This window comes from Enhydra lutris, unplaced genomic scaffold (assembly GCF_002288905.1).
Source record: "Enhydra lutris kenyoni isolate GAN:26980312 unplaced genomic scaffold, ASM228890v2 scaffoldscaffold44, whole genome shotgun sequence".
In the NCBI taxonomy this organism is placed as follows: Eukaryota; Metazoa; Chordata; class Mammalia; order Carnivora; family Mustelidae; genus Enhydra; species Enhydra lutris.
Window position 1 is genome coordinate 14,368,215 of NW_019154128.1, and position 27,286 is coordinate 14,395,500.

A 27,286-nucleotide genomic window follows, 5' to 3' on the forward strand; every position below is an offset into this window, starting at 1 on the left:
CGAAGTCTGATGACCTCACAGGTGAGATATGTTTGCCCACTGTCTTGGAGTTGGAGTTGGAATTGCAACTCATTTTCAGAAGAAGGAAAAGCTTTCAAGGAAAAGAGACTAGAATGTGCCAAGGCATGGATGTAAATAGTGTGTTTGAGGCCTGGAATGCCAGGTGGGGAAGGACAGAACTCATAGGGGATAGCCCGCCTAAGGAGAACCTTGAGGGCCATGCAAAGGGTTTCCTTGGCAGGATATCTGATCGAGTACTAAAGGAGCAGAGAGAGGTGGGAAGAGGTAGGCAGCTTAGCTGGGGAGGGTGGGCTGGAAGTGGAGTGAGGGCTCCGGTAAGGTCTGAATGACAGAAATTGCCCCTGCGGAGATCAACTTCCAGTGGAGGAAGAAGAGCCAAGAGGCCAAAAGGAAAGATGAAGAAAGCTTAGTTTGAGTGAAGGCAAGGAGGAGGCAGCTTACAACCGGAAGATATCTGAGAGAATGAGGTTGTAAACAGAGTCTGGCAAATAGGGGGCCAAGGGTGAACTTAGCAACAGAATATCAGGGCACCATGGGGTCAAACTGTAGGTTGGGTGGCACTATAAGTGGCCACTGAAGAGGCAGACACGGGGAGGGAGCCATTCTTCCAGAAGTCTAGAAGTGGATGGAAGAGGCACTGACCTGAGGAAAGACTTGGGTCTCAGCACCCCTGAAGGTCAAGGGAAGGTGCCTGATGCAGGGAGAGGGGGAAGAGCCCATCAAGTGAAGGAGCAACCTTGGGGAGGAGAGACGCAGTTCCTCCAAGACCAGCAGGAGGGGATGAAGGGAAGGGATGAGGAGGGTGAAATAGGAAGCAGAGGGAAAGGAGGCTGAGTGAGTTCTGGTCTGCTTCTCAGTGAAATACAAGATGGGCGGAGCTGGGGCTTCAGCACCGTGAAGGAAAGAACTGCCAAGCTCCCAACATGAGGGCTCAGCCAAGAGTGACAGTCACAAGCTTCTCGTAGGACATGACTTTCTCTGGCAGTGCTCGCCAACATGGGAGAAGGAACCCAGAAAACAGATGGTCAGGCATATTTAACATTGGGTACCATGGACCATGGAGCAAGGACCCGAGAATGACCGTACAGCTGAACCACTAAGCAGACATCATCCTAGGTAGAGAACCGTGCTGATCACTTTCTGTCTGCCCCTCTGGACCCCTCTCCACCCCTGCTCTTCACCTGGGGGGCTGTCCTTCCTGGGCTGCACCAAGGGACTCCTTGCCCTCTGGTTGCTGGTTAGGGTCATTTTGCTTCTCACCCCCACCCTGCCCTCTCTGCCAAGGCTCTGGCAGTGGCACAATTCCTCCTGCTGCTCAGCACTCTCCAGTGCGAAGACCATCGGGCCCAGGGTGGCTGTCCCTGGTCCTCAAGACCCCTGGGGCTGCCTCAACCCCGCTACCCTTTTGCAAACAGTCCTTTACTCACCTCTGCTGTGGGAGTCAGTGGGTCCTGATTGACTCAGGAAGAACAGGTCCCAGGGGCCCACCCAGCAGGATGGGGATGGAGGGAGATGGAGGGAAGAGGGAAAAGGAAGACGTGGCATGGGGAAAGAAAGGAGAATTAGGATTTCCCAGGTGGAGCATACTTTCCTCTCTGGAAGAATAAAGGGGGCTCCGTGGGATGGGGAAGAGGGTCACTGGGTGAGAAAATGGTTCTGGGAGGGGAAGGGTGACAATTCACATTGGTCCTGTGCTGCTCTACTGGTTGACTACAACCAGTGCTTTTGTTTCTTACACACACACACACACACACACACACACACACACACACACGTAGAATCCTCCTCTGATCTCTGTGAGCCCCAGCCACCGCCAGACCCCATTCTAACAGCAGGTCCAGGTGACCCATTTTGGATTTGTGGCATCTGCAAAAAATGTCTGATTTGTTCTGACCTGGCTTTGCTGCCCAAAGGGTCCTAGCTCCCAGCAGGCTGCTGGAGGTTCAGCCACTTTATCATACCTTCCTTAGGCCTCCCTAGGTGGCCCTTGAGGTCTGGGTTGACCCTGGCTGAAGCAGGATCCCAGCAGGCCTGCACACAGCAACTGTCTCTACCACCCCTCCCCCCTGCCCCCCACCTAACTTGTTATAATAAAAAATCAGCCACACACACACCTCTGTAAGTGGTCAGGGCCTCTGTGGCCCAGCCAGAGCAACAGAAGTGCACATTAGATCTCTTTTATGACCTCATTCTTTGACGCTTGTGAGCACTCTGCCCAAACCAAGAACAACAACTCACCCCTACCAATTTCTTGTGATCAGTTCAAGGAAGAAGCCTCGCTTAACTCCCTTTGAATAGGCACCAGCCTTGACCCATGGAAAGGACTCAAGAAACCTCCTTAACATTCAAGAGTCTCTGCAAGTCAATAAGATAAAGAACCCCCTAATAAGAACATGAATATAATCAATTAAAAAATGTTTTCCTCATTTCTGGATAGGCAATATATTCACATAGTTAAAACAAAACCCAAAATAGTGTAAGAGGTCTGCAGGGGGTCTCAGTCCCACCCTGCCTCCGTGGCCCTGTTCCCCACCAACCACCACCACTCTCTCACCGCCACAAATACACAGAGGTAGCTACTTGTATTAGCTTCCTTTGTATCCTTCCGGAGATCTGGGTAAATCCAAGCAACTATGAATATAGCGAATAGACCATTTTACTTTTAAAGATTTTACTTAAGTATTAGAGAGAGAAAGAGTGAGAGAGAGAGAGCGTAGAGGGACAGGGAGAAGCAGACTCCCCGCTGAGAAGGGAGCCCGAGGTGGGGCTTGATCCCAGGACCCTGAGTTCATGGCCTGAGCCCAAGATAGACACTTAACTGACGGAGTCCCCCAGGCATCCAGGAATGGCCCATTTAAAGCCAGCATTAACTCAGCACTGACAGCGTGTTAGGCACAGTTCTGAACGCTTTACAAATGCTAACTCATTTGGCCCTCACAACAGCTCCAGAGGTAGGTCTTACGCCCAACAGAAAGAAAACAAAACGGGCAAAAAGAGATTAAGGAGCTTGTCTGAGTGGCTGAGCCTGGCAGTTCACAGCGGAGGAAATGCAAATGGTCGTGTGAAGACATGCTCAGCTGCCTTGGAGGTCAGGGAACCGAAAATGCAAATACCAACAGCATCTCGTTTTTTACCCACCCCCAGGGTAAACTTTGCAAAAGGTGGGGAACTCTCAGCATGCGGAGGGGGGTTCTGGCACTCACATGCCCTGCTGGTGGGAACAGGAACTGTTGCAAACTTCTGGGAAACACAATTTGGCAGAATGTATTGGTGTTTGATGTACACACCCTCCAAAATAGAAGGCCAGGTGTACACAGACATGCACTGCAGCATTGTTTGAGAGGGAAAATGTTCCAAATATTCATCAAGGGGGAAATGGGTAGATGACAGTATATTTATAGTAGGAAACACTATGTGGCAATTACATCAAATGAGTTGGATCTGCAAGTATTGATCTCTGATGTCTACAAAATATTTTTTTAAAAAACAACTTGCTAATAAGTTTTAGGGTAATATATATTTTTATAATTGATATTCACTTATAGATCTGTATATTTTAAGAAACTTCCCTTATATGTGCATTTGTTTGAATATGTCTATGTGAGCATGGAGCAGTGATTCTCAATCAGGGTGATTTTGCCCTCCAGGGGACACGGCGATGGCTGAAGACATTTTTGGTTGTCACCACTGGGGAATGCTAATGGCAGAAATGCTAAAAATCCTACAATGCACGCAAGACTGCACTCTACCCTGCAAAGAATTATCCAATCCAAAATATCAATGGTGTTGAAGTTGAGAAACCCTGGCACAGAGAAAGGAAAAAAATGGAAAAACACAAAACTGTTAACACTGAACATTTTCCTTACTCATCATATATGTTTGACTTATTAAAATATGTAGTTATTGGGGCACCTGGGTAGCTCAGTGGGTTAAAGCCTCTGCCTTCAGCTCAGGTCATGATCTCAGGGTCCTGGGATTAAGCTCCGGATTGGGCTCTCTGCTCAGCAGGGAGCCTGCTTCCCCTCTCCCTATGCCTGCCTCTCTGCCTACTTGTGATCTCTCTCTGTCAAATAAATAAATAAAATCTTTAAAAAAATATGTAGTTATTTAGACCACTAAGAATTATCCTATAAAAGTAAAATACAATACGCAGTGAAAGTTTCTTATTTTGGCAAAGACAAGGTTGGAGCAGAAGTGGGGGAGACTGTCCCAAGGAGCTACTGGGAGCAGGGGTGTGAGCAGAGGGTGGTGGGAGCTGGAGGCAGCAGGGCCTGGGTCAGGATGCTTAGATACTGGTTCTGACATAGGAGCTCACCTGCAAAGTCTGAAGAATCCCAGCTCTTTTGTGAGCTGAATAAGGACCTGCAAAAATGTCCTATGATTAGGCATAAACCTTATTTCCATTTCATAGACTGGAGCGAACCATCTTATAGTCAGGCAGCAGGGAATCATAACACCTCCCAACTGCATTTCTCACTGGTCTGCTGAGAGTTGGGTTAGGTGCTTCTTAGCAAAGAGTGGTCAATGAAGATAGAAAAACTCTGGCTTAAACTGCAGGTGAATTAAACAGGATTCTTTGCTGCAGGCCTAATCAGAGCCTTTAATATGCTAGAATGTGCATCTCCAAGAGGGAATTCAGTAAATGCAGAACTTCCCAAGTCCTTTTTACTGAAAGCATCTCCTGAGACTAGGATTATGTGCAGTTCTCTCTGGGAAATACTAATCTAGTCTAATCAGTTTTACTCATGTGGAAATGGTTGGCCAAAAGAAAAGTGACTGGCTTGGCTAACTGATGGGGTTCCATCCCAGAACACCTGTATTTCAGACCAATGCTTTTTCCCTAGCATTAAACATCTGACCATAGGTACAAATCAACTCTGGGTTCTTGGGGAACATTCCTAAGATTTATGGAAATTTTTTTTTTCCTATTTAATTTGGAGCGGTTGCACTGGAGGTAAGAGAGAAGGGAATTAACACTGGAAACCATTCTTTTTTTTTTTTTTAAAGATTTTATTTATTTGACAGACAGAAATCACATGTAAGCAGAGAGGCAGGCAGAGAAAGAGGGAGAAGCAAGCTCCCCGCTGAGCAGAGAGCCCTATGTGGGGATCGATCCCAGGACCCTGGGATCATGACCGGAGCCGAAGGCAGAGGCTTTAACCCACTGAGCCACACAGGTGCCCCCACTGGAAACCATTCAAAGCAAAACATCCACCTTTAAAGAGGATCAAGACATTCTTTGCTTGGTGGAGGGAGCACCCATGAAGACCAAATGCGCTCCTGTGAAGGAATGCTCCACTAGATCCTTTTGAAAATATAACCAGCATGGGACAGATGGAAGTACCTGGGACTTCAACCCTCCCCAGTGTACCTCAAACTGACCTCACTGGGCCAGGAGAAGCCCTAGAAAACTGATTTTGTATAATCTCTCCAAGAAGTAAGTTGACTAAAGTTTTAGAGGATTCAAAGGTGAATAGTGCACAATTCTTGCTATGAAGGGAATCTTCATCTGATAGGGAAACATATTCCAAGGAGTCAGACTGAGAAAGGGCTATACTGACAATGTGAACAAAGTCCTAGCAGCCAATGAGGGGCAGTGTTTACACTTTTGAACGCCCACCCTTCTAAGAAGCTTGCACACCTCAGCTTGTGGGCAACAGTAACTATGGAGATGTTTCCAGTTTTAACCAGAGAACTCTGGCCCAGATACCTTCGGTGACTCCATTTCCCATTATCAACTTCCCCCTATTTTGTTCGGGAAAATTATGCTCAGATACCGAGACCCGTCTTTACCAATAATTTATTTAACATAGGTTCATTGAGGGAATTAAAATTTGTAATACTTCACAAGCACACAGGACATCTCTTTATAAGTCAATAAAGAAATAACATACTTCAAACCAGTGATAGGTTAATTATGCTTTTGTTCCAGGCAAAGGGGAGATGAAATAGAGTCCAAATTTAATTGAGGTGTACCTTTCCAGATTGGGTAGAGTCAGTCCTTCCAACTAAAAGCTGAATATCAGCTTCCAGCTTAGGTTTCTCACTGCCGGGGCACCAGTGTTGGCAGGAAGGTGTGCTGCTTCTGGGGGATAACCAAATGGACTGTGCCACTGCCTAGGAGTCTCAAGGCTGGACCAGATGCCCCTTCTCTAAGACTGCTGCAGGGTTTAACACCTCTTCAGACCAAAAGCAGCCTCGCTAGGGCAGGAGAAAGTGCCTCGAGATCTTCAGAGAACTATTTAGATCAAGAAAGAGTAGCCATGCCTAGTCTGAGCACTCTGGAGTTGTTGGTCAAACCTCTTGGTTTTTAAAGTTTAAAAGTCTTTGTTACATGATGGGCCCACGGCTATTACTAGGGTGTCAACGACCTAAGAGTCCTTTCCACCGCAGGGGCGAGAGTTCATTAAGTGTTAATACCCAACTTCAAAACAAGTTCAAACCACAAAAAACTCTGTCCAAAACAAGGATCTGAAATAATAAAAAATCAACATAATCATAAAGCAACAGCCTCCCTTAACCTGTTCCTTGGTTAATAACCTCTGGGAGTAGCCTACCCCCTCACTCCACATCACCAAAAGTCTTGGTCCTGGGAGGGGCCCTAAATCTGGCTCAATCCTCCCTGGTCCCACCTCGGGCCTAGACTTCATCACCCATAACGACTCCGTCATCTCAGCACTGCTGGAACAGGAAATTGACTGCGGGTGGGTCCTGCCCAAGTTCCTACAGACTGGGCCAATGCAACAAGGTCGTGATGCCTCACACTGCCCAGCGAACAGGCCTAATAGCACAGTGGCCTTCAGGAGCCGGCTCCTAAATTTAGGTCATTTTGGGGGGGGGAAAACCCTAAAATAAATTTAAATCATTTGGGCGTCCAGTAAGTCTCTTGACAGACTTGGGCTTAACGAGTTCCATCAAAAAGCTTCCTCGTTCACTGAGCACAACTAGCAGGAAAGACGCACAGGAACTCCAGTGTGGTCGCCTCATTCTATGGACGACGCCACAGAGTCCCAAGGGCGCAAAGCGAGCTGGCCCTGCGTTAGTAAAGGGCAAAGCCCCAGGAGCCTACGTTTCATAACGAGGGCAGCCCCGAACCACCCGGACTGAGCAGCGCGCGGGCTGGAAGGGAGAACCAGGCATGCGCTGACTCTCCAGACGTCCAGCCAGAGTCACGTGAGTGGGGCGGGCTCGCGGCCTAAAGGAAGCGGACGTCTGACACCCGGTTGAGGGGGCGGGTGGTGGTGGAAAGCCCTCCCCCGGAAGTCACGTCTCTTTCCGGAGCCTGCTCCCGGAAGTGCTGCTGTTTGTAGCGGGCGTGATGGCTTCAAGGTTACTTCGTGGAGTTGGAACGTTGGCCGCGCAGGCCTTCAGGGCCCGCGGTCCCAATGGAGTCGCCGCGGTGCGCACCATGGCATCTGGAGGTACTGGGCCCGCCCGGAGCGTCAGGGACCGGCGCCATTGCCCTCCCGGGGTGGTGCCAAGGCAGCGAAGCAGGGCGGTCCGTTCAGCTCTTCGGGGCCCCAGTGACCGCTCCGGTGCCCTGAGTGCCTCAGGCTCCGCGGGCGTCTTCCTGTCATTCCTGGCCGCTTGTGCTGCCGGCCCCCTAACTGACCCTGGCTGCGGAAGAATCCTAAACTGAGGTTCCGGGTGACCTTGGGGAACGGGTTGCAGCTGGGATGCGGAGAGGCTAAGCCGCCCTTCAGACCCGCGCTCACCTCACTAGGACTCTGACTTGCGTTTAGAAAAAACGTGTAAAATATTGGCCTCCGTGGTTGAAGGAAGAAAAGATTACCCTGTGTTGCCACTTTTGGGGATTATGACAGTGGTCCTTAGGAGACAGTGTGTATGAGTAGCCTTTAGGAGCATGTAAACTGTATGTAAACGTTCATGTGTATGCGTTTTTCATCTTGATAATTAAGACAACATCTTAATTCACGTTTTTTTCTTTAGGTGGTGTTCCTACTGATGATGACCAGGCGACTGGGCTGGAGAGGGAGGTCATGATGGCTGCACGGAAAGGACTGGTGAGAAACTTCTTTTTGTGTCTTCTCTGGAGTTCATGGTCTTGGATGGGATCAGAGCCGTCTCCTCTCTGGGAGCATTTGAGATAGGGAAGCTGACTTGTGGGAGCAGTGTCACTAGCCTTTGGAAGGTAGGGATCATTTGGCATAATGGCTTAATTCTTTTTCAGGACCCATACAATATGCTAGCCCCAAAGGCAGCTGCAGGCACTAAGGAAGACCCTAATTTAGTCCCATCTATCACCAACAAGCGAATAGTGGGCTGCATCTGTAAGTACCTCACCACTATCTTTTTGTCCATTGTTTAATATGTTCTATGCAGGATTTTAGTAAGATATCCAGATCTTTAGTGTGTACGGTGTGTGTGTGTGTGTGTGAAAGGGATTTGTCTATAAATGAGTTATCCTAAGGGTCCCCTGGCCCTTTCAAGCTTCATTAACCTTCATTAAGAAGGTTGTCCGTAAGAGCATAGAACATCAGTAATACCAGCTCATTGGAGATGCAGCATGAAGGAGTGTTCATCCGGAGAATATTTATTGTACTTCCTCTTTGCCACATACTATTTTAGGCCCTAGGAATATGTATCAGAATGGACTATGCTTTGGGATTCTATGTAGGCAGAGGAACTGTTAGAACCTAATAGTGACTGTGATGTGAGCTCAGTTTACTTGTAAGTAAACTTGGGGCCTCATTTCTTCATCTGAAGAGTGGGGAAGGAGAGAGCTTGAATTGATCTCTTAAGAGCTAAGTCATAACTTTGGGTCTTAGAGGTGTCTGAGGATGAGGTTAATATTGAAAGTCTCCACTTCTAGGTTGGCTGGCCTTCAACTCCTTTTCCCTTTCAGGTGAAGAGGACAATAGTACCGTCATCTGGTTCTGGCTCCACAAAGGCGAGGCCCAGCGATGCCCTAGCTGTGGAACCCATTACAAGCTGGTGCCCCACCAGCTGGCCCACTGAGCCTTTGCGCTAACTTACTCAGAATGTGCTGTGAAGTTTCCTCTTTTCCAATAAAGACAAGCCATTGCATTGGCTCCTTCTCCCATAGTTGGCTGGTCTTATTTCTATCCTTTTTTTTTTTTTTTTTTAAAGATTTTATTTATTTATTTGACAGGGATCACAAGCAGGCAGAAAGGCAGGCAGAGAGAGAGAGAGGAAGGGAAGCCAGCTCCCTACTGAGCAGAGAGCCCGATGCGGGGCTCTATCCCAAGACCCTGGGATCATGACCTGAGCTGAAGGCAGAGGCTTTAACCCACTGAGCCACCCAGGCGCCCCTCTATCCTTTATTTTTTGGGAGGCATGGATTCTTACATTGGGAATAGCTATCTATTAATATTATTTTGCCATCCGTGTGCTTGTGTATGCCGAGTTTGACAATCCCATAATACAATGATTGGGACCATCCTATGGGGAAAGCATGGGCTATGGCATCAGGCTGACTCGACTTGTAATATTGGCTCCATCATTTAGCTTTGTCACTGGGAGTATGCCCTCTGAGAGTAGGTTACATCTTAAAAAGAAAAACCTTGTGAGGTGTTGGAAGTAATAATAACATATATAAAAAGCCCAGCAGATGGCTCGCAGCATTGTTATAAAATAGACTTGTGACCAGAGTTTTGGGGGCTTTGAAGCATAGTTCATGGGGATACCGTCAGCAAAATCCAGAATATGAGACAATTCCAGAAACCGATGGCTAGTTTCTTCAAATAAATTGCAATGAGGAGGGGTGCCTGGCTGGCTCAGTTGGTGGATTTTGCTACTCTTGAACTCAGGGTATTGAGTTAAAGCTGCACAGTGGGCATGGGGCCGATTTAAAAAAAATAAAAATAGTTAAAAGTTTAAAAATTGCAATGAGGAAACAAGTAGGGAGAACCTATCACGTAAAATCGTTATGAGGGAGAGAACAACCAAGGGCAAAGCATGGAGCTTGTTTTATTTAAAGAAATGCAACTGTAAAAACAATTTGAGCTCTGGTTATTTGACATGTATGGATTTATTAACTTTTAGATGTGTTAATGGAATTAACTTTATGTATTAGAGATTCTTGGTGAGGTACTTGGGGTGAAATCTGTCGGGGATTAACTTTAAAGCAGGAGGAAGAAAAGGAAGAGGAGTTTGGGGTAGGACTGATCTATTGTAGCCTGGTATAAGAAGAGTCATTGTTCTACTCTTGTGTATGTTTGAACTTTATCATAATAATGAAAAAATAAGAGCTGAAAGAAATTTTAAAAAGTCCATTTCAGCTACTTTATATTTGTGACATGCTGGACAATGAAGTTCTCAAATGCTGTTTGTAAAATGGAACTGGGACCTTTGCATTATTGTTGGGATTAGCCACAGAGGTGGCTTTAGTTACTTTCTCCACAAAATTGGTTCATACTAGGTCTCTGAGCTGAGCAGATGACGGTGGGGAGCTTTAGGGAGAAAAGTCCTTTCCCCCAGGCTTGCCTTACTTCCTCTTAAAGGTATAGTCAGAGCTGCTCCTTCCATTCTTTGCTGTCATTGTCTTTTGTTGCCAGGAAATGCTGGAGCATTTGTCTGCCATTCAGGGTCCTCCTTCTCTTCCAGAACGGGAATAGTCATCTCTTAAATCTTCCCTTAACACTCCTGCCTCAAATGCTGTTCTTAACAAGAGTTTACCAGTAACTTTATCATGAAGATTGCTCTGGTACTGCCACTAAGCTCTTCTGTCTGGCCTGTCTCCTGCATTCCCCCTTCCTTTCCCACTGTCTTCCTTTACACCCATCTTAACTTTTGACTCTCCATGTCATTAATTGGATTTGTCTTCTCCCTCCCTCAATGTCAAGACCCTCTTCTCTGCTTTTTAAAACAGTACCCAATTCTCAGGGCACCTGGCTGGCTCAGTTGGTGGAACATGTGATTTGATCTCAGGGTTGTAAGTTCAAGCCCCACATTGGATGTTGAGATTGCTTAAAAAATAAAATCTTAAGAAGAAAAAATCATAACCAGTTCTCCTTTAAAGAAAGAAAAGTCCTCAGTACATGTCCAGACTGTGGTAGGCAGAATAACAGCCTCCCAAAGATGTCCATATCCTAGTTCCAGACGGGTGAATATGTTAGGAGATGTAGTAAAAAGTTACTAAGGTTGCAAATCAACTGACCTTAAGATAGGGTGATTATCCTGGATTATCCAGGTGGGCTCAATAATGAAGGGCAGCAGCAGGAGAGTCTGAGGGAGATGTGACTATGGGAGAATGGTCAGAGAGATGCAGTGCCATTGTTCTGAAGGTGGAAGAAGGGGTTATAAGCGAAGGAATGCTGGGCAAGGAATGCAGCCTATAGAAGTGAGGGAAGAAGATGAGCCTCACTCTGATGGTATGAAACAGTCTGCAAGTACAGAATAAAGAACTTGTTTGCTGGAACAGTTTGAGTGTGAGCTGCTGATCTGATGCCCCATCACACTTCAGTGCATGTGTTTTACAAAGACATTCTTTTATATACCTACAATATGACCATCAAAATCAGGAAGTTAGGGGCGCCTGGGTGGCTCAGTGGGTTAAAGCCTCTGCCTTCGCCTCGGGTCATGATCCCAGGACCCCGGGATCATGACCAGAGCCGAAGGCAGAGGCTTTAACCCACTGAGCCACCCAGGCGCCCCAGTTTGAGCACTTTTTTAATTTACCGCATAAAATGTTCCAGGCTCAACTTTCCAGGCTGTTTATAAACCCATGAGGTAGGTACTATTATTATCACCCCCATAGTAGAGATGGGGAATCCTAGGAAAGCTCAGGATTATGCAGCTAGCTAGTTGTGGTGACAGAACAGTGAATGCAGAACACTTAGCTTGGGCCTGAGCTCTTCCCCACCCCTGCACACCCCGCCTTTGAGGTGGTTTTAGATTTGCAGAGACTGCACAGAGTTCCTATTGACCCTTCATCCAGTCTTCCCTAATGTTAACAGCACAATGATTGAAACCAGGAAATTCATACTGACACCGTGCTGTTCACTAATTTTGCCGGCTTTCCCAGTAAGGTCCCCGTCCAGTCCCAGACCTCATATTGCATTTCACTGTCATGCCTCAGTCTTCTCCAGTCTGTGACAGTTGCTATCTTTACCTTCATAACCTGTCACTTTTGAATAAGAGAACTGGTCCATTAATTTTTAGGATGCCCTGAGTTTGGGTTTGCCTGTTTGTTCCTGGCCAGACTGAAGTGATGGGTGTAGCACAGGTGACACAGCACCCTTAGTGCGTCACCCCAAGAGACAGTGACTAATGACTGGGGATGCACACTTTGGTCATTGGTTTAAGGTGCTGTCCACTAGGTTTCTCGGCCATAAAGTTACTATTTTTCCTTTTTGCAGTTACTAGTTACCTTGTGGGGAGGTACTCTGAAACAATGCAAATGTCCTTGCTTTTGCTTACTAATGTTCACATCCATTTTTGTCTATATCAGTTAGTATTGTAGTGTTTCCCTGCCTGTGGTGATTTCCATTATGATTCCTTCTACAGGAACTGAACTAATGTAAGGAAGAACTGTTTCTGGGCCCCTATGTATACATCTATTCAATTTATATCAGAGTGGGCTCATAAATATTTTATTTTATGGCTTATAATCCACCACAGATTTGATCACTGGGTACTCCTTCAAGTTGGTTTCTCTGTCTTCTTTCTGTCTTGGTTTCTTCCTTTCTGGGGCACTTCCTTACTCTGTGGTACCACACTACTTTCTCTGCTCTAGATCTGGAATTCCTCCACGGAGCTCTGATTCCTTTTATTGAATGGTAGTGTTTAGAAGCCCGATCTGGACATTTTTGTGCCTTTGCTCCTGGGGTGCCACTGTGCCTAGGCCCGCTGAGCAGACAGGGCTGGGAAATCCACACATACATTCTAGCATTCACACACTGAGGCCTATTTATTTCAGCATCTATCTGTATGTGTATTAAAAATCACGAGTCCATACATCCAATCCCAATCCAGCACTACCACCAAGTAAGTTCTAGCCTTACCACCTTTTTGTTTTGTTTTTCTCCAACAGTGGGAAACCTGGCATGACCAGAGGTCTGTAACGTATTGTCCCTACTGGAAGAGGGAACTGGGGGGATGCTGCATTATGCTTGGCCTTAGATGATGGGATTTTGACAGACATGAAGGAAAGTCATTCCCGGCAGAGAGTAGAAGCTAGTGGGCGAAGCAAGATGATATGTGAACCCAAAACAGGAAAGGAACAGATCCCAATGGGCCTAAACTTAATGCAGCATGTAGTTCATGAAGGGGGTTTCACCTGCGTCATGTCAGTTTGGTTTTATTCTGCCAGGCAGTGGAGAACTGCCTGACATTTTGGATTAGGAAGTGGTGGAACCAAGGCTATGTGGGCTTGAGATCCAAGAGCAAATGGACTGGGTACAGGGGTAGAATGAAGCTTGTGTTCTAAGACCGGATGGTAGAGGCCGTCACAGTAAAGGAGTGGCAGGTAGGAAAGGCATTATAGAAGAACCAACAGAACTTGGTAAATGGCATAAAGTAGAGAAGGTAACAAAAAGGGAGGAGTCAAAGTAATAATGCTCCAAACCTGTGTAAATTTGGAGAAGGTGGTACCATGAACCCAACCCAAAAAGGTTCTCTGTAAATTTTTTCCCCTTGAGGGCACGTACAGGCTTAACTACTCTGACCACAAAGCCTCATAAAATGCCCCGTGACAATAAACCTCAGTCAGCTCTCACCTACGACCTGATCTCAGCTCTTGGCCCTCCTTCAGCCCCAACTCCGGATGCCTTCGACACAGAGCTATGACAACCATCCTCCCATGGCTGGCTACCTGTCACCGAGGACACAGCTAAAAACCCTCTCAAGGCCTTCCATGTGCTGGCCCCAACCTCCCTTTCAGGTTTATCTTGCATTATAAACAGAGACGGCCACTTACCCTTCCCCGGTGACTTTGCATCACTTGGGTCCAAGCCCTTCTCTCAAGCCCCACTGGTCCCTTGAGCTCTCACCTCAACCTGGAACACTGACCCCATGTGAACCCATGCAAGTCAGTCCGCCACCTGCTGGGTTAGATGCCTCTCTTCCCGGCCCCATAGTGCTACCAAAATGGCCAGTTCATCATTTTCCCCTGACCCATACGTTTTTGGGGGCAAAGACTTATTTACCACTGGCCCCAAACTTGTGATACCTTCCTGGACATACTCCAGGTGTCCAGATTCCTGATGAAGGAAGGAATGGGCAGGCAGTCACCAAACTCATGCTTCTCTGTACCCTCCCATCCCCCGCCACTCAGCTTCTTCCTTCTGAGCTTAGCTCATCAACACAGCCTTCTCACCTCCCCCAGCAGTCCCCTTCCAGCTGGCTCAGCCCTGAGCTCGTGTCACTGTTGGGTCTGTCAGCCTCGGCCATGTCTGAGCAGGCCAGCAGAGCTGCCCAAACAGAATGTGTGGGTGGAGATGCCCCAAGCCCCAGCCCTGCCTGCCATGAGGTCCTATCCAGGAGTAAGGCCGAGTTAAGGCAGCCTTCTTCTCTGCTCCTCCTGGTGGATTACAGCAAGTGCATAATGAGGCTGGGGAATTCTACCACCACGTGGAGAGCCCAACCTCCTGGGGCCTCCTATGCCACGTTGCCCCGCCAACCCCTCAAACCCTCAGGCTTCTGAGCTAGAGCCAGTGCCATGCTGCCTTCTTGCTGGTCCTTTTCTCTCCAAGTCCCCAGGGACAGATGAGTGAAAAAATAACACAAAGAACCACAAGAAAACAGAGCCACGCACTACGGCTTGTCCATAATTATTACTATAATGATTTATAAAAGTTTTCAGGCAACTGTGTTAAATTATTGTACATATCTGGGAGAGGGAAGTGGGGGTCCTGGCCACAAGGTCAGTGAAAACCTTCATGGGAGAGGTGGGAAAAGGAAATGTGGCCCCCTTAAGCCCTCTAGGTCTGACTCCAGATTAAGTGGTGTCCTCTCAACAAATGAAGACTGTTAACCCTTCCCATCCAGGGCACTAAGGTAAAGGAGAGGGAGCAGTGTCAATGAAGTGCTTTAAGGGAGACCACAATGAATTGCAGCCGCCTGGACCCCGTGATCGTCTGCCCTGGCTCCAAAGGGTCATCCTGGGCCAGACCTTTGCCTGGGGATGGAAGACTGCCCAGTCCTCAGTCCACACCAAGGCATCCCCCCGGGGAAGACAGGAGGACTGAATGTGATAGGCTAAGGAATGCCTAGGTGTGGCACAGGAAGCAGTGACGCACCAGTGGAGAGCCACTGCCTACCTCTCCACCCCCTGCCTCAAGCCTAGTGACGCAGGCATCCAGGCACTCTGGCTCTGGGAGGGATCCTGTCAAAGGAAATGGGGATGTTGGGTATCTGGCCTTGGAGTCTGGGGAAGCAGCCCCAAGGGTCAGAACAAGACCTTTCCATGGGAGATCCCTGGATCAATCCAAAGCTAGGCTCCTCAATTCCTAAATTCCAGCTCATGACTCCATCCATGCAGCTAAATGTTACTTTGTCTGTGTGTGTGTGTGTGTGTGTGTGTGTGTGTGTGTGTGTGTGTGTGAGCTCGCGCGCGCATGCGCCCGCGTGCGTGCACACGCATGCACGTCTGCAGGGGAGGGCCGCAGGGAAGCATGGCTACCCCACCTGCCCAGGGGTCAGGGCATGCAGGGGACCCTAGGCCTGAGATATGAGCCCAGACCAGCAAGGGTTAAAGGCTCTGACTCCTCTTTCCTCCCACTCTCCTAACACGCTACACCTCTTTGGGCACTAGAAGGTTTTACGATGAATAGCACGGGAGCCATCCTCTTCATACTCCTTTTTGGATACCCACATCTTCTTAAAAGTATCAAGCGAGGCCAAGATGGAGCCACTGTGAGAAGGGAGGGATAGACTCTTGTAGACCCAAGGGCTGGGCCATCGACCCTTTCTGGGCACTCAGAGCTCCATCTCCTTTACCTGGGAGGGAAACCCACCCACTGCCACCTGGCCTGCGCCAATGGTCTCCTCCCAGAGCCCTCCCCTTGAGCCCCGCCTCACCCGATCCACGTGGAGTACAGCCGTTCCTGTGGGGCCGAGATCTAGAGGGAAAAAGTAGCAGTATAACTGCCCATCCTCACACAGCAGCCCCTACCCCAGCCTTTAGAGACTTCCCCTCAGGGCCCAAGGCCAGGTAGCAAGTGCATCAGTGGGGAGCAGTGGGAGCAGCCGAACACGGAGGAGGCAGCCGAGCTGAGCTGTCTGGAGGTGGCATGTGCCCTTTCCTCCCCCAGTCAAGGTTACCTAGCACCTGCATGCCCTATAGGGCTCCCTGTAAACTCACCTTGATTTTGACATCCTTTGGGGCAAGCTTCTTCACTTCACTTAGCAATCGGTCACCAAAGCCTGTGAACACAAGGCTGGCTGAGCCCAGGGCCCACATCTGAACCCCCTTATACTAGCACCCCCATCTCCACCCTCTGGTGCCCCTAGCTGCTGCTTCTTTTAGTAATTCTTTCCAGGATCAAGGATGGGGGCAAGCCATCCCAAGGGCAGGAAAGAGCCAGCACGATGCCTGAGATGGGCCCAGCTTCCTCAGAGAGGCAGCGGGAGAGGGAACCCCCAGTCACACAGCTTGGTCTGGCCTCTGCACTCTTCCATCCAAAGCAAAGTCAAAGGTAAATGACAAATCGGGAAAACATCTACCATTTCTGCCCACTGCAGAGGCTAAGTTCACATGCAGTGTTGGGAGGGCGCTGATGGACTCCCACTGACCTACCAGCTAACAAGAACCTGTGTCCACTCTCTGACTCAGCAAGTCTCCTGGGATTTCCCCTTTAGGGATATTCCTATTACGTGAGGTTATTGGACGCAGCACCTCTGGGATTAGAGAGATGGCTGCAGCGACCTCACAGGCCATCGGCCGTCAACGGGGGAAATGGCATATCCATTCAGAAATGCCACATGGCCGTCTGAAGGAGCTCACATGAATGGGGAAAGATCTTCCAGATATGGGGCTCCAAGAAACATACATGGTGTGCTGCTTGGGGAGCATGTTATGAGGGGCATAAAAGTGGGAGCAAGGGGCAATGCACATTTGTTTATAGCCACAGAGCTGAGGGCTGTAACTCCCGGAGAGGGAGCAGGAGCGGGGCGACCAAGACAGTGGGAAAAGGGAGATGTCGTCTCACACATTTTAGATCTTATGTGAATGCAGCATCTACTTGAAAAGTCAGTAAAACTTAACTTTAAATTTTTCTCTTAAAAAACACCAAATGCCAAGTACTAAAAAAGCCAAGAGAAAATGGGCCACGTGCCAAGCTCCAGGGAGTGGGGTGCCATCTAAGTGCTGTCTTGAGCACCACCTCCCAAATGGCGGTACCTTTGAAAAGTGTGGAGCCACCTGACAGCACGATGTTGGCGAACAGCGTCCGGCGAAGGTCCATGTCGGACTTGTGGATGGCGAAGGCCAGCACCTCGTGGAGCCCCTCACTCTCATCACCTACCAGGTCTGGCTGGAACAGCAGCTCGGGGGCCCGGAAGCGCGCTGGCCCCACCTTTGGAACACAAGATTGAGGGGGACGGACCTCTTCTTCCTCTAGATGCCAGCATCACCTCCGCCACCCAGCGCCAGGCCTGGCAACTTACGTCGAGCATGCTGCCGTCTGGCAAGGTGTACTGCACCTTCTCTGTCTCTAGAGCCTCGTCCTTCTGCGGGTTGATGGATAGGTAGCAGGCTCGCTGCGGAGGGCAGGGACACAACACTCAGAAGGCTACAACTGGGAAACCTAAGCCCGCCCGGGGCTCAACCGTGCACCTCGGGGCTGCCACTGCCCATCGCCCCAACCAGCCTGCCTCCATACCCTCCTGCCCTCTGTCACCTCTTTGATGGTCCGGACAACCTCGAACTCGGCTGAGGTGTGAAAGTCAACTCCTTCCTTGCGCAGCAGGAGCCGGAGATAGCGGGAGACGTCACGGCCGGCAATGTCTACCCGCATGATGGAATGAGGCATGGCAAAGCCCTCGTAGATGGGGACAGCATGAGTGACCCCATCTCCTGAATCTAAAACCACTCCCGTCGTGCGTCCTGTTGCATACCTGTCACCAAGTCAGCATCCCTTCACCTCAGCCAATGAGGCATGGGGACCTCCTCACCCCTGGAAGGGACCCTGGGACATTTACTTTATCAGGTCTCAAAAAGGAACCTGAGGAATTCCTGAAAGGAACAGTTACCAGGGGGCTGTTTCTATGGGCTAGTCTGACAAAAGCAGGAGGATGGCCAGAAGGAGGACGGGGACTCAGGGGACTTTAGGGCTTAGGGAGCACTCACAGGCTGAGCACGGCCTGCATGGAGATAAACAGGGCTGGCACGTTGAAGGTTTCGAAGAACACCTCTGCTGCCTTCTCCCGGTTCTTACTTGGGTTGAGTGGAGCCTCCGTTAGGAGCACAGGATGCTACAAGAGATGGCAAGGTTTAGGCACATGACCACATCCTAGGCCCTAGAAGAATCCTTACTGGCTAAAATGCCTGCTGTAAGCACAGGCAGCCGCGGCCTGCTCTCATTCCCGAGGGTAGCATCCCACTGTCTGCCAGCAGTTCCTCCTCCCAAGACCCAGCTCTCTCTGGAAAACTCTACTTGGCAGCCACCGACTGTGTGGACCCCCACACACACCATGAAGAGGCAGCAGGCCCTAATAAAATGCAGAGGAAGCGTGACAGCATAAGCAGGAAGAGCTGAGCAGGGAGAGGGCAGAACAGGGAACTGGGAGGCCGGCAGATGGGGCTGGCTGGCACACCTCCTCAGAGAAAGTCTGCAGCTGATCTTTGGAGTAGACGTACTGCCAGATGCGCTCCATGTCATTCCAGTCCCGCACCACGCCGTGCTCCATGGGGTAGCGGATGGCCAGCAGCCCTCGGTGCTCCTGCAGGGGAAGGGGGTAAGGTCAGCAGGAGCGCTCGGCCCCTCTCCTCCAACTGCTTTCTGCTGTCCTGGAAGCCGCCCTTCATCTGCCCTGAACAGAACCACCACTGCTTCCTTGGTGTCCCCATGGCTGGTGGCAGGTCCTGAACTCAGCACAGGCCTCTTTTGTCCAGCAGCAGCTTCTCAGGCCTCAGAGCCCAGTCAGCTTCAACTGGCAGGAGACAGAGAGGGTGGTGACATGCTCCCTCCTATCATAGTCCTCCCCGGCTGTACTTCTGGGGCTTCTCTACTCGCTGCCAACACGTTCTCCCCTCTTCTCTCCTCACGCTGCCGTTTCCTTTCCCACCATTCTATGATGACTGCTATGGAACCAGGAGCCGCCTTGTGGCCCATTCCATGCTGTCCTCTCCTGTGGTCACCTGTCACTCACTGCTCCTTCCAGCTCTTCAACCACTGCTCACATGTCCTGCACGGACCTGCCCTTCTGTGTCCTCCCAGAGCATGCCCCCTTTCACCAAACACCACCTGACCTCTCTCACCCACAGCCATGGCTCCTGCTGACTCCACCTCTGGAGAGGCCTGCATCTCTGTACCCCTAGCTCACCCCCTCTCCCTGAACTGTGTCCCCCAGGTGCTGCTTGCTGCTGTCCCCTACACCTTCACTCCTATTTCGGGGGCCCCTCTGGCCCTGCAGCACAGACAAGTCACCCCACCTGGAGTGTAAGAGGTGGCCCCACAACACTCATTTCTATCAGTCATCAAGGCTGAGGGAGCCAGACTCTTAAGTCCCTTTTTAATCAACTCTTTCCTCTGTAGTTGCCTCACTCTACAAGACAGGGCGTGGAAGTAGTGTGTTCCTCTAACAGGAACCATCATGCCATCTCAGAGTACTTCTGAGCTGGAGCCTTGAGAGTCCAGGAAGACACCTGACAGATGGCCCCAGAAAACAGAGATTCCCTCTTGGGCTGCTGACCACGAGCCCATGTTCCCGGGACTATGAAGCCCCAAGCCCAGGCAAAGCAGGCTCCACAGGTGTTACCTCTGCTTTTGGTCCAATGAAGAGGTCCCCCTCCAGGGCTCCAGCCATCACTCGCATGTGCTTAGGACGCCCGACACTGCAAGGACCGGTCAAGTCAGCAAGGTGGGTAGGGGGCATGGGTGAGCCCATGTCCAGGAAAACCAAAGTCTAACTCCTATGGTCAAAATGGTATCTACTCCAAAGCATCTGGCCACGCAGCAAAGGCCAGAACCCAGGCCTAGGGGATATGGGCCCACAGAGCAGGCCTTGGCAGGATGGCAAGCTCAGGGTCAGAAGAAAAGGTATCCCTTCTGTTCCCCACCCTCTGTCCCAGAGAGGGCTGAGAGCTCTAGAATCTTGGCCCTCCATGGTCCAGCCCTGGCAGAGGGTCAGCTTCTGCAGCCACAATGACTCAGCCCACACTTGAGATTTCTGGAGGGCGGGGCTGCTGGCACTGTCTGCGGACCAAGGTCCCAGGAAGTCAGGTCATGGCTCCGTTGTGCACCCTTCTCTCATTCACTTGATCCTGTCCCTTCCCACTCCCAGGGCTTTCAGGATACAGATTCAGTTCTTGGAGGACTGGACAAGCTACCATTCTAAAATCTGACCTGAGTTCCCTGCACATCAGTAGGAACTGTTAATTGTACCTAAGTGGAGTTCAGAAAAGAAAGCTGAAGCCCTATTGCGCGCCTGGTGCTCCAAGCTGGCCCTGTCCCCAGACCAGGCATGGGGTTCTTGGTATAGCCAGCCACTTTGGGGCCCTCCCAATGCCCCCGCTTAGGCCAATCCCTCTAAAGCCTCCAGGATTTGAGAAGAGGCACCACCTAGGGAAAACTTCCTGAAGGGCTACAGTAGCCGAAGGAGCACTCTGTGCTTCTGACCCCACCTTAGCCCTGCGTCACTGGCTCCATTCAGGGAACACTCCCCTTGACCAAAACCCATTATTTTCTAGAGTTGGAAAATAATCCCTGAAAGAAACATTTCCTGGGAGAAAGGGATGGCTGTGCATTAATGCCCCACTCTTTCTCCTCTGAGTTTAGGTTTTTCTCCCAGAGATATCTCCCTTCCATTCTTGCTGCTGCTATACCTGTTCCCAAGAGAATGCTGGTGGCTTCTCCTTCCTGCCTGGCTCAAGGAGGGACTAGAATCAGACTTCAAGGAGGAGGAAGCCCAGAGCACTTGTCTTGTCCTTCCAGAGCCAGTAACAGCATTGGCCTCACAAATCTGGTGTTTCCCCTTATAGGTCGGGGGCAAGAGTTGGCCTCCAACAGAGCTGTGACACAGAGCCAATGTTCTTCCAGGAATCCAACAAAAAGATTAGGGCTGCTGCCTGAGCAACACTTACTAGTTTGGGAAACAGTATTTGGGAATCTGGTCTCCTGCAAAGCCAGCCTTGATCACCCCCGAACCCTGCAAGGAAAAACAATGTTTAGCTCCTGACATACACCTCCAGATGAAGGCAGTGCCCAGCAGTAGAGGCAGCCTGGGGAGGAAGGCTGAGATCCTGCCAAGAGGGTAAGATCATTTATAAGTACACCAGTAATTCACAACCAGGGGTGATTTTGCACCCCTCCTTCCAAATGTGACAATGTCTGGAGACTATGGAGGGGACAGCAGAGGGAGAGGGCTGGTGGCATTGAGAGGGTAGACGCCAGGGATGCTACTAAATATCCTACAATACACAGGCCAGCCCCTCACACCTGGAATTACCTAGCTCAAAACGTCAATATGGTGCAGACTGAAAAACCATGACGTACATCCTTCTCTGCACACTCCAGGGTCAGCTCCAGGCAGGAGGAGCCCATAGCAGCACAAGCTGCTCCCAAAAGTCAGCTAGAGGCAACTCCAGGCATGGTTTTTTCCCAATATCCCCTGGCCACCCCCACCTCCCACCCCAGCAGACATGGACCACATACAGGACCCACCCAGGAAGATCACTGTGTACATAGCACCAGCTGGCACTTCTCTTCTAGTGGCTTCTCCAAAGACTACCGGTAAAGAACTTGGTCCTGCCACTGCTCCAGCATGGAAACTGGACTTGGGATCTTAAAGGGAACCTGGCATCTAGAAACCTCCCACTAATGAAGGAATCAGCCTTCCAACCTCACTTCCCACAGATCACCGTCAAACCTTTTGGGTCTGCAGAGCAGAGAGAAATATCCTCACGTTAGAGAGGAGGGGCTAGAAACCCACAGGGACCAGGCAGGTTGTCCCCCGAACTCCTAAAGTTGTTGGTTAGCCTAAATGAATTATCTGCTGACCAAGGAAGTGTCATAGTCCTTCCAGGCTACAGCCTGTTGGAGGACCCCCGAGCCCAGTTCTAGCCTTCTTATTAAACATCCCCTGCTGTGATTCAAGGAGCCACATGCATACTCCAAAACACACAAACAAAAACAAACAAAAAAACCCCATTCAGGATTACATGGGGGTCATGTGGGAGGAGACACATCCCAGAAAGAGGAGTAAGTCATAATCAAAAACTCCAAGGCACACACAGCTCAGGCAGACACCCGGCAAGGGGCAGATCTATAGATCTCCTGCCCTTCATTTTCCACTCATGGACCGGAAAGTTCTGAAGCCAGAAATCCTCAGAGGGCAGCTGAAAACATGCTGCGCCAGTGCTGAAGGACACCACCACAAGGAACACTGGCAACTTTTCTCTGAAGCTTCCAAACCATTATCCCAAACTGTTTTGGGTCCTGGGAAGAATAGTCCTGAACTCTCCCCACTGTCCTGCTAGCTGTGGAATTTCTGCTCAGCATGGGCAAGGAGTAATTAAAGAGAGGGTCAAAGTAGCCAAGGGGCCAACCAGGTGATGATGGATATGTGGTTGGCAGAACTTAACCTATATATACAATATACATATTTTCCAGTCAAAGAGCACAGTAGGGACTGTCCACTCTGGAGGTCCTGCTAAGAGTTGCAGCCTCTTGGTAAGTGCTCTTGTAGAGGTCACCAAGCGAACTCCCTCTGAATGATCAGGCCAGCACCGTGCAAAAGGGCAAATGCTGTCTCTCCTCTTCTACGAGGAAGGGCAGCCAGAACCCAAGTAGGGGCTAAAGGGTCTGGCGCTGAAACCTAACCAGTGACCGCCCCCAGCCCCCAACCAAGAAGGGTCCAGAGTGGGTCCTCAGGCCTGACACACGGGTGCATTGCTGGGCCGCTGGGCTGTCACTCGAGCACTCCCGATGCTGATCAAGTGCCGCCAGACTGATGGGTCCCCTGCGTCTCCAGCCCCTCCCCACCGGGCCCGTGGAGCTCCGCTGCACTGGAGGGGCTGGCTCCAGGACCCGGGCTACGGAACCAACTGAGCAGGAGAGCCCCTGGCCGACGTGGAGGGCGGGCAGTGCATTGTGGACTAGTCGAGACCGGCGAGGGTCCCCTCCCGGCGCCACCGCGTGCGCCCCCGGGGGCAGGGCGCCCGTCCTCCCCCCGACTGCCGGGCCTCACGTTGTCGATGACGACGGGCTGGTTGGCGATAATGTCGTAGGACTCCATGGCCGGGCCCGGCCGGCCCTGCCCAGCGGGGGGCTGCAGGAAGAACCCGCGGGCGTACGGACCTGGACCGTGGCGGCTCTATACACCGCGGCGCGCCCCGCCCATCCCGCGAGCGCAGCCTACACCAGCCCCGCGGGGCTTGCTGGAGGGCGCTCCCCCCATCCCGGCCAATCACCGTTCCCACTTGCGCGGATTGACGGCGGGCGCCCGGGGCCCGCTGCGGGCCAAGGGGCGGAGCCTCCGGGTGCTGACCAGCCAATTGCGGCCTCCCGGAAGTACTGCCGGGGCGCTTTCAAGATAGGCTGCGCGGTGTTGAGGGGTTTTTGGCTGGGGGACGACGTCATGGCTCGGCCCTTAAAGGGGACCCGGGCAGAATCAAGGGGGTGTCTGAGAGTCGCTTGTCCAGGAAAACTTCGTTCCCGAGTGGCAGCACCTGTGACCACGCTACTTCGTGAGCGTGTAGTCCCCGAGGAGGCCGGGTCTGGATATTTTACCCAGAGCGTTTCTTTACTGAGCACGGGGGAGAATCCTTTTCCGTGGAAAAATTTCAGTTCTGTGCTAACTTGGTAGCTGGCGTTAGTCGAACACCTGCTGTGTGTTTGCGGAGCCCTTCTACCCGTTTTACATAGATTATATGAAATCCTTGCACTAACCGTCAGGTAGCTGTGTTCTTATTCCCATTTTGCAGATGTGGGGACCGAGGGGTCTCACAACTCTGGAACTAGCCCGGGGGGGTCTCCAGCCCGCAACAGCTGGGGTCAGCTTGCTGGCAGCGTCCCGCCCCGCCGGGAGTCCGCTGCCTCAGCGGTGCAAGGGATCGGGTCCCAAATTCATTTGCCAAACTGAGCCATAGTTATTTGCTTCTCTTTAGAACTTTCCCACTAAACTGTGAAGTTAAATTGGGTGAAAGTGAAGCACATTGTACAGAAAAGTGCAGAAATCACATTTCAGTGAATTATTGCAGTGTGGGCATCCTTGTATAACCGTTACTGAGTTTAAGAACAGAGCATGACCAGTACCCCAGAAGCTATCCGCTTCCCTCAGTGGCTGCCCGGCTCATCTTCCGAGGTGACTCCTTTCCTGAATTGTACCACCAAAGGTTAGTTTTGCCTATTTAGGAACTTTATGCAAATGGCATAATAAGTATGCACTCATAAAATGGGCCAGTGTGCAAACATTAAAAATAATGAAGTTTTATGTAATTTCATATGAAACACATCAGGACACAGGGCTAAGTCAAAGCAAAGAAAGCCAGACAGTGTCCAGAATGTTACATGTGTGAGAGTCTCCAAAGAGTATATGAGGCAAGTTCAGGGCTCCTATGGGAAAGGGACCACTGGTAAATGTGGGAGAATGAAGGGAGAATTCTTTTTTTTACAATATATATATTTTTTGTATCAAATTGTGGTTTTTAAAAAAATATTTTAAAGATAATAGACTTTATTGCCCAGCAATTACAAGTACTCAAACATGTATTTTTTCTACATAATTTATTGTGAGGTGATCAATGTTAAATAAAATACTAATTTTCATCATGTGTTTCAATTCATGGCTTTTTGACCAATTCTTCATTTTTCCTTCCAACTGCATGCATCTAGGGAATGAATTTTGACCAGGATAGTTTGGGACTTGAATATTCATCTGCAGCTACCTATATGCTCCTTATGTGCAGTTGTGCTCCCAGTGGTTTTATCACAGTCGTCCTGTGAGCAGTTTCTGGAAAACATCAGGATGAGCTTCATTCATCTTCACCTCATAGGCTCTGTTGCACCTCGAGGAGCCCAGCGACAGGCCAGCAGATGCTGCTGCCCAGCCCACTTGGCGGACAGTGCCCCATGCACCCTCATCCTTTGGTGGCCTTGTGGAAAAGCGGTATTAAATTGTTTTTAACTTGTTCAGGTATATGATATTTTCCCCTCTTTTTTTTTATTGTGGGAGAATACACACAATGTAAAATTTGCAGTCTTAACCATCTTTAAGTTGAGTGGTACTAAATACACTCATAATGTTGTGCAACCACTACCATCATCCATCTCCAGAACTCTTTTTATCTTGTAAAACTGCAACTTTGTACTTATTTATTTTTTTTTAAAGATTTTATTTATTTATTGGACAGACAGAGATCACAAGTATGCAGAGAGGCAGGCAGAGAGAGAGGGGAGGAAGCAGGCTCCCCGCAGAGCAGAGAGCCCGATGTGGGGCTCGATCCCAGGACCCTGGGACCATGACCAGAGCCGAAGGCAGAGGCTTTAACCCACTGAGCCACCCAGGTGCCCGCAACTTTGTATTTATTAAACAGTAACTCCCATTTCCTCTCCCCTCAGGCCAGGGCAACCATTGTTCTACTTTGTTTCTATGCATTTGGATACCTAATGGAAGTGGAATCATATAATAGTTACCCTTTTGTGACTAGCTTATTCTATTGGACATGTCCTCAATATTCATCCATGTTGTAGCATGTGACAGGATTTCCTTTTTTTTTAAGGCTGAATAACGTTCTATTGTATGAATATACCACATTTTGCTTATTCATTCATCTTTTGATGGACCTTGGGTTGCTTCCACATCTTAGCTATTGGGAATAACACTGCTATGAACACAGGTGTGTAAATGCCTCTTTAAAACTCTGCTTTCAATTCTTTGGCACATATAGCCACATGTGGGCTTGCTAGATCATATGGTAATTCTATTTTTACTTTTTTGAGGAACAACCATGCTGTTTTCCATAGCAGCTGCACCATTTTATATTCCTAACAACAGCCCAAGAGGGTTCTAGTTTCTCCACAGTCTCATCAGCACTTGTTATTTTCTGGTTTTGTTTTTGTTTTTGTTTTTGTTTTTAGCAGCCAACATGGTGGGTTTAAGATGGTATCTCATCATCGTTTTGATTTGCATTGCTGTAATGATTTGTGATGTTGAGCATTTTTTCATGTGCTTATTGGCCATTTATATATCTTCTTTAGAGCAATGTCAATTCAAATCTTTTGTCAACTTCTGAATCAATTATTTGTTGTTGAATTTTAGGAGCTCTCTACACATTCTGGATATTAATCCTTTATCAGATATTTGCAAATATTTTCCCCCATTCTGTGGATTGCCTTTTTACTCTGTTAATAGTGTCGTTTGATGCACAAATTTTTTGCATTTTCAGGAAGCCTAATTTGTCTATCTTTGTTGTTGTTGCCTGTGTCTTTGGTTTCATATCTGAGAAATCATCACCAAATCCAATGTCCTGAAGCTTTTGTCCTGTTTTATTTTTTAAAAAATTTTAAAAAGAGTATTTATTTATTTATTAGAGAGGGAGAGAGAGAGAGAATGAGTGTGAGCGCTCATTTGCACATGAGCCGGGGGAGGGGCAGAGGGAAAGGCAGACTCCCTGTTGAGGAGAGCCCACCAAGGGCTGGATCCCAGGACCCTGAGATCATGCCCTGAGCTGAAGTCAGATGCTTAACTAACTGAGCCACCCAGGCACCCCTTGCCCTGTTTTATTTTAAGGATTTTATAGTTTTAGTTCTTTTTAAAAATTTTTTTTTATTTGACAGACGGAGATCACAAGTAGGCAGAGAGGCAGGCAGAGAGAGAGAGAGGAGAAAGCAGGCTCCCTGCGGAGCAGAGAGCCCGATGTGGGGCTCGATTCCATGACCCTGGGATCATGACCTGAGCTGAAGGCAGAGGCTTTAACCTACTGAGCCACCCAGGCGCCCCAAGTTTTAGTTCTTATATTTAGGTCTTTTTACCCATTTTGAGTTTTTTGTATGTTGTGTTGGGTAAGAGTCCAGCTTCATTCTTTTGCGTGTGGATATTCAGTTTCCCCAGCACCACTTGTTGAAAAGACTGTCCTTTCCGCATTGAATGGTTTTGGCACTCTGGTCAAAAATCATTTGAC

At 49.4% G+C, this 27,286-nt stretch overlaps 2 protein-coding genes across 3 annotated transcripts; one reads left to right on the forward strand and one right to left on the reverse strand.

Moving 5' to 3' along the window:
• Positions 1 to 2,998: 2,998 nt before the first annotated feature.
• Positions 2,999 to 9,087, forward strand: LOC111155858 (cytochrome c oxidase subunit 5B, mitochondrial). 2 transcript variants are annotated; one of them, XM_022516278.1, is made up of 4 exons: positions 2,999 to 3,182; positions 7,972 to 8,045; positions 8,213 to 8,312; positions 8,888 to 9,084. In XM_022516278.1, exons 1-4 carry the CDS (start codon positions 3,125 to 3,127, stop codon positions 8,998 to 9,000), a joined length of 345 nt encoding a protein of 114 aa, XP_022371986.1. In that variant the 5' UTR covers positions 2,999 to 3,124; the 3' UTR covers positions 9,001 to 9,084. The 2 variants fall into 2 exon arrangements, with proteins under 2 accessions (XP_022371986.1, XP_022371984.1); XM_022516276.1 differs by lacking the exon at positions 2,999 to 3,182 and adding an exon at positions 7,300 to 7,442 and having other exon boundaries at positions 8,888 to 9,087.
• A 6,420-nt stretch (positions 9,088 to 15,507) lies between these two features.
• Positions 15,508 to 23,503, reverse strand: LOC111155921 (ARP1 actin related protein 1 homolog B). The gene is made up of 11 exons (XM_022516398.1): positions 23,353 to 23,503; positions 21,248 to 21,312; positions 19,924 to 19,999; positions 18,760 to 18,885; positions 18,293 to 18,417; positions 17,844 to 18,060; positions 17,611 to 17,703; positions 17,345 to 17,519; positions 16,307 to 16,368; positions 16,024 to 16,064; positions 15,508 to 15,856 (listed from the first exon to the last, which is right to left on the reverse strand). Exons 1-11 carry the CDS (start codon positions 23,398 to 23,400, stop codon positions 15,754 to 15,756), a joined length of 1,131 nt encoding a protein of 376 aa, XP_022372106.1. The 5' UTR covers positions 23,401 to 23,503; the 3' UTR covers positions 15,508 to 15,753.
• Between the last annotated feature and the right edge of the window lie 3,783 nt (positions 23,504 to 27,286).